The sequence below is a fragment of the Arachis hypogaea genome, chromosome 19 (genome assembly GCF_003086295.3).
Source record: "Arachis hypogaea cultivar Tifrunner chromosome 19, arahy.Tifrunner.gnm2.J5K5, whole genome shotgun sequence".
Classification (NCBI taxonomy): domain Eukaryota; kingdom Viridiplantae; phylum Streptophyta; class Magnoliopsida; order Fabales; family Fabaceae; genus Arachis; species Arachis hypogaea.
The window spans coordinates 26,100,722-26,107,972 of NC_092054.1; the positions used below are offsets into that span (position 1 = coordinate 26,100,722).

At 29.4% G+C, this 7,251-nt stretch overlaps 1 protein-coding gene across 1 annotated transcript; it reads left to right on the plus strand.

Moving 5' to 3' along the window:
• Window positions 1–2,752: 2,752 nt before the first annotated feature.
• Window positions 2,753–4,649, plus strand: LOC112779843 (chitinase 10-like). Its single transcript, XM_072229021.1, has 2 exons — window positions 2,753–3,276; window positions 4,196–4,649. The coding sequence occupies exons 1-2, from the start codon at window positions 2,810–2,812 to the stop codon at window positions 4,560–4,562; spliced, it is 834 nt and encodes a 277-aa protein (XP_072085122.1). The 5' UTR covers window positions 2,753–2,809; the 3' UTR covers window positions 4,563–4,649.
• Window positions 4,650–7,251: the final 2,602 nt, after the last annotated feature.

A 7,251-nucleotide genomic window follows, 5' to 3' on the forward strand; every position in this document is an offset into this window, starting at 1 on the left:
TTTCTACTCTGGGGATTAAGGAGAAAAAGTGAATCTGTGGGTTGGTGAAACTCAAGGCTCAAGGTGTTGACCTTGGAAGAAGAACCCAGCAACATGCAAGGAGATAAAAAGAGGTTTGCTGTTCATTCAGAAATCAAGGAGAGAAAACCAGTGAATGGAGATTTTGTTCTGAGAAAGCTCTTTGAAGAAGTTCAACTAACTGGACAGTGTAACCTAATCAAAGGTGCATTCCGCCGGTATGAAGAACTGAATCAAAGGCTTGCCAATCTGGTTTTTCGCATAGCACAGAGGCTGTTGGTGAAATCAATCTCCTTCATGTTTTACTGATTGTGATGTTCTTTTCTATGTATATCTTTCTGTAATTTCTTGTGAGAAAAGGCATTGTGAGGAAACTCAAGTAAAAGCCATGAGTGGAAAAAGGCTGAGTGAAACACTTGAGAGAAAAGCCTAGAGTTATTTTCTGATTTCTTTAGGTATGTCTATGTCTTGTATCTTGTACCTGTGAGGTATCCCTTTCTTAGTTGGGTTAGCACTAAGAGTGAATAGTTAGGTATTAGCATAGCCAATGTCAAGTTAGGTTAGAACTTGAGTGTGAAAGGATTGGGTCAATTCTATGGAATTGGTGTATTTAATACTGTTAACTATAGTGAAATTCTTCCATTATTGTGGAGGAGACTGGACGTAGGTTGCAAAGCATAAGGCAACCGAACCAGGATACATGCTGGTGTTAGCTTTTCTCTTCTCTGCTGTGTTCTGTTTTCTGATATTCATGAGACAAAAATAAATTGTCTCATAAATTTCCGCTGCTGAGTTCAAATAGAATCAGAATTGTAATTTTGTTTAAAAAGGGTCATAACAGTAACGTAAAAGGAAGGCATAGATTCAACCCCCTTCTCTAAGCCTACCACAACCTTCAATAACCACCGTTTTAACCCTGTTTTTTTGTAGTGTGATATTTTTCTAAACTTTGATTGGGGATCACGTGTCAGTTTAGACTATATTTGCGACACTTGAGTTGAAAATTCTTTGAAATTTTCTAAGTCGGCATTTATCCCCCGTCATGGATACCATGATAAGGAGGAAGATTAATATCATGTTTCTATAAGAAACAAAATAGGTTGGCATGAAGACTAAGAAGTTAGATACCTTCGGATTCAAAATTTGGTATACAAAAAATGTGAAGAATAAAAATGGGATAAGTATTATCTTGGATAAGCAATGGAAGGACGTAAATAAGAATAAATTTTTGGACAATGGAGATTGAGCTTTGTGACTTTGCCAGTAATGTTATCCCAATAACTCTTTTTCATTGGCAACAATTTTATTTTTTCACTGGACTATGAAAAAAGTATACTCGAGAAAGATCAATGACTCCATATTTAAACTTAAGCAATGTACTCTTATCCTTTTTGTTGCAATGAACAACTTTGGAAGTATACATGATTTTACATAATAATAATAATAAAAAAAAGATTTGAATATGGTATTGAAAAGAAGAGGAAGTAGCCATACTAATTTCACAACAAAAAGATTTTGGTGATGAGTGGAAATATGTATCAAGAGTTCCCTTTAAAGAAAATTTATTATAAAGGTGTGGAACATGTGCAATATGAAAAATTCATTTAACTTCTTCAACTATATCGATGACCATGTGTCCATATTTTTATACTTTTAGCCTCAAATTCTTTCATTTCTTAAGAGTATAAAGACATAATATTATCTATCAACCTATTATATTATTATTAGGGTGGCATGTATGCATAGGTTCTATGGCTAGTCTCGTATTTATTCAAAGGTGAATTTTAACAAAACTATGAATGGTATAGTTTTTAAATGGGTTTATAAGTGTTAGTCATTCCTCGCTTTTTGAATTAGTTTTTTGAATTGAGGTAGACTCGTTCAAACTCAATTTTAATATAAGAAAAAAAATATTAAGGATGTTACAAATAAAAATTTTAATAAACAATATTACTTTTTAAAAATTTTCAATACAATAAAATGTATGGAAAAATGCTAAAACTTTTTATTTTACCTTCGTTAACTAATGCCGAAAGTCCAATCCCATTTTCCTCCATTCATGGACTATGTCAATGTGACATGATAATGATGGTTATCAAGAACTCAAATTTTAGTACAACTGGTATAAAAAAATATTGAAAGTAATAGATAGATTTGAGAAGTGAAATCAAATTATACATGAATTGAAGAATGACTCTGAAACATCTTATTAATCTCTTCCACCTCCACAATGATATCACACACTCCAATTCATAAATAAAAACATAATTTTTTATGCATCTTTTAATAATTTCAAAGTCTTATGTTTAAGATAGGAGGGCAAAGATAACAACAATATATGATGGAAGCTTCAGAAAGTCAAAACTAGTTTAGTCATCATTTTATATAAACTTGGAATGGTCCTCTCAATTAAATATGAGAGAAGGATTCAAAGCCGAAAACATTTCTTTAATTTTCATTCAAGTTCTCTATTATGTTACAAATTTAGTATCAACAAATTAATAACAAAGAAATACATTATGAAGCAGCTTGCCAAGTAGGAACACACTAAATGGGTTTCATAATAAAGTATGAACATATAATGCGTTAGTGAGTAGGACAACATAAACCGTTGACCTTTGACCCTCCACGCCCACTAAGCCACCACCGTCTTTTACCTTTGAATATACGAAATCTTTGTGTAGCGTTGAGTATTGATTATTGAAATTGTACATATATAAACCTTAATCCTACCTCATATCATTCCCACATAAAAACCAAACCAATCCTTGATAACATAACATCCAATAACATGGCATTATTCTCATTCTCATTCTCCTCATTCTGCCTCACAATTTTTGTCATCTATTCTTCTTTATCTCTATCTGCTGAATCACGTGTCTCACCAATTGCACCAATCTCTTCTCTCATTAGCAAAACCCTTTTCGACTCAATCTTTTTACATAAAGATGACAATGCTTGCCCTGCTAGAAACTTTTACACTTATGAATCCTTCGTTGAGGCAACCTCGAGCTTCCCAGCGTTCGGCTCGACCGGATGCTCGGCCACACGGAAGCGCGAGGTTGCCGCATTTCTTGCACAGATCTCACATGAAACCACAGGTGGTTGGGCTACTGCACCTGATGGACCATATGCTTGGGGGCTGTGCTTCAAGGAAGAAGTTAGTCCTCAAAGTGATTATTGTGATTCCTCCAACAAAGAATGGCCCTGTTATCCTGGAAAGAGTTACAAAGGCAGAGGACCAATTCAACTTTCCTGGTATATAATATATAAATCTTTCATATTTGCATGTTTTTACATCCATAATATTATTTGCACTCCAAGAAAGTTATGGTCCATTTACATACTAACTCTTCTCCTGTGAGATTAGATTGTGGATTTTTCTCATTTTGCATTCATCTAATTTTTTTTTCATGTTTAAGTATGATAAGTATATATGCAGTTGAATTATCAATTATATTAGTAATTAAGTTTCTTTTCATCTTGTTTGCGATACTGTGTTCAACTCACTAATAAATGCCAATTTAATAGACAAACAACATTTTTGTTTCTATATTATTATTTTGACTAAAGATGTTTACTTAATATGACCTTGTCTTCTTTAATTATAATTAGTGAAAATATCAAATCTCTCAAATTATTTAATAATTTCTAACTATCAATTTCACATAAAATTAATTGTACTTGAGTTTCTACCTTTTTAAATAGTACTAAAAAAATAAAAATAATATTTACTAATCGTACTGAATTCTTAAAAAAAGAAACACAATATGATGTGCATTTTTAATTAAATATTGAATTTAATTTTTATATATTATTAGTATAAAATTTTTTACACATAATTAATTGTGTATTGTTATATCAATAGAAATAATTAATTTTTACATTGTTAGTATATTAAAATTAAAAAATTATCTAAATATATAAATATTATCAAATAATCTATTTACATTATTAGTGTCTCAAAATTAAAATCCTCATATATTTATTTTTTAATTCATGACAAAAAAAAGACATGTGAATAAAACTCTACTATATTCTTAGGGGATTGGATGTCCACAACTAATATGCCATTTGTGCCAAGTCTCAGCTGCCTGCTTGCGTGATTGTTTAGATTATTCAAATGTGAAAGCCAATTGTTGCATGGATGTACTTACTCTTTCTTTTTTTGTGTTAGGAATTACAACTATGGGCCAGCAGGGAAGGCCTTGGGATTCGATGGCCTTAAGAACCCAGACATTGTGTCAAACAATTCAGTAATTGCATTCAAAACAGCACTCTGGTTTTGGATGACAGAGCAGAAACCAAAACCTTCTTGCCACAACGTCATGGTTGGGAATTACGTGCCAACAGCATCTGATAGAGCAGCAAATAGAACCTTAGGGTTTGGGTTGGTTACTAACATAATCAACGGTGGACTTGAATGTGGAGTTCCAGATGATGCAAGAGTCAATGATCGGATTGGATACTTTCAAAGATATGCTAAGTTGTTTAATGTAGATACTGGACCTAACTTGGATTGTGCATATCAGAAATCCTTCTAAGCTTACATTGTTTTTGGTGTATCCTTTCTTTTTCTTTTGTTTCTATAATTTTCTCTATTTAGTAAATGGTCAAATTCATTTTTAAAAGATTATTTATGTTTAAATTGATCTTCGAAAGATTATTCAGCTTTTAAAAATTTTAAATTGGTCACATTAATCCCTCTGTCACTTTCATTTTTCGTGGCATCAAAATTTGTTGATATGACACTTTAAGTGACACTACAACAGATATCTGACAATTCTAATTAGGTGCTAATATGATAAATTTATGAAATTAGACCAAATCAATCCTAATTTGAAAATTTTCAATGTCTCAAAATCTTGTTGAAGTTAGGGTTGATTTCATCTAATTGCATAAATTTAGTATGTTAACAATCAATTAGGACAGCTAGGAATATACTATGGTCAATATGGTGTCACTTCGTCAACAATGAAAATGACAAAATGACTAATATAACTAATTTAAAATATTTGAAAAATAAATTTGATTAAAAAATCTTTCGAGAATTAATTTGGAAAATAAGTGATGTTTTTAAAAATGAATTTGACTATTTACTTTTTATCTCTTGTTAATTATCATCCCTCGAGGAAAATGTTGTACCCTAAGAGGCTTCCATTTTCAATTTGTAGTTTATTATGAAATAAATCTTGCTCGCTAAAAACTAACAATTTTGGTGACAAATTAGTTAAAAAATTGTCCGTCGCAAAATACATTTTAAGTCATTGTGATGAATTAGCTAGGAACATTATTCCTCACTAAATCCCATTTTCTCACAAATTTCATTTAGCGACGAACTAGTGAGTAAATTATTTCTCGCTAAATGTATATCAAACACTTGTGACGAAACAGTGACAACAGTATCTCTCGCTACTTTACTTTTATTCAATTGAACCCCCAAGTGAATGATTTGCTAGAACATTGTTTATTTTGTGACAAATTAATGAAAAAAAAATTTTTCTCTTTTTTTAGCTACAGAACTCAATTTGCGAGAAACAAACTTATTCGTGAATCTCTCACTAATCAGTCGTTATTCTCAAGTTCGGATATTTTGTGACCGTTCATTAAGTTTGTCGTTAGTGTGTCGTTAATTTCTTGCTAGTTAGTGATGAATTAGTGACAAAAAAATTTGTCGCAAAAAAAAAATTTGTCGCTAATCTATTAAATTTTTGTAGCAAAAATAGCAGGTTTGTTGAGAAATTTTAGACATGTATTTTTTTCTCTTTCTTTCTCTTTCTCTTTAATCAGCAGATGGACAAAATTAAAGGCCAAAACAATAGTTTTTTCAAAGTCTTAAGAATGAGTATAAATTTGCTCTAATTGAAAAGTTTTTTTTTTTTTTTTTTTTGCAAATTGTGGAGAGTTAAAAAAGGATGTTTATGTATTTGAGTATTGTGTTTGTTAATAAACAATTAATAGATACTTCTATTAAGGAACAATAAATGTGATGAATGAAGGTTTTATTGATATAGTTAGTGTAGATATATTAATTAATCTAGCTAGTTTTTGTTTTAGAGTATAAATAGTTGTTATAAAAAATGTGAACTCTTTTGGTAATAGATGTGATGAAAACCAATTTAGTAAATAATCTATGTACATCACCTTTTATCTTTTTGGTTATTTGATGTGTATTTAAGATATAAAGATTAGAAATAGATATATAAAACGTTTATTGGTATGTAATAGATTAGATGCGTGCAGTAATAGGATAAATAAATTTTTTATCTTTAATTAATAAATTGAGCAACAAATATATTTTTATTGACTTAGAAAGGAATAATTCGACAGAACTAAAAAAAAATTAAGTCGAAATAAAAAACGGAAATTTCCCAACCACATGTTGCACGAATCTTCTACTAGTTCAATATAAAATGTTGTGTAAGTAATTCAACATGGTTCGAAATATTATCATGCAAATATATATATATATATATATATATATATATTCCACTTTTGGTCTATATATATTGTCCACTATTTCAACAGAAACATGAACTAAGTGTGTATGTCGATTATGTTGAGATTTTTTGAGATTTCTTTCTTAAAAAAAATCTAATCATACTTTAAAACTACCACAAATATAAGTATTTGTCATCTTCTCTTCATAAATGTGTCAAGCCTGGTGATCTTCAACTTCTTTACAGCTGATAAGAACATCCTACAGGAACAAATAATACATTTATTAATACCAAAATTTTTGTATTATTTGATAAGAAATTTAGTGGATCGCATTTTTTTCGAGTATATTATATTTAACTTATGAGTAATGTTATATAGCTAAAAATCATAAATAATAACTAAAATATATACTTATTTTTATTTATAAAAAAATATAAATCATTTTTAATTAATTAACATAATTAATTCTTTTCTATAGATATCTTTTTATTTAATTATATCAAAAATCAATTCAATTTTTACAAGAACAAAATCCTAAAAGTCTCTATCTCATTATTAGTTTATTGCCTCTATAATTATAAATCTATATTTCAAATAATAAAAGTCTTAAATCCTTATATCATTAACTCTAAAAAATATTTTCATACCATCACAATACATTATAAAAAAAATTCAAAATCTTAAATGCGATTAGTCTCAATTTAAAAATAAAAAACATAAAAAAATGACTAGTTTATGATTTGCAAAATAAAAAAAAATAATACATTATAACAAATCGATTTTAATTTGTGG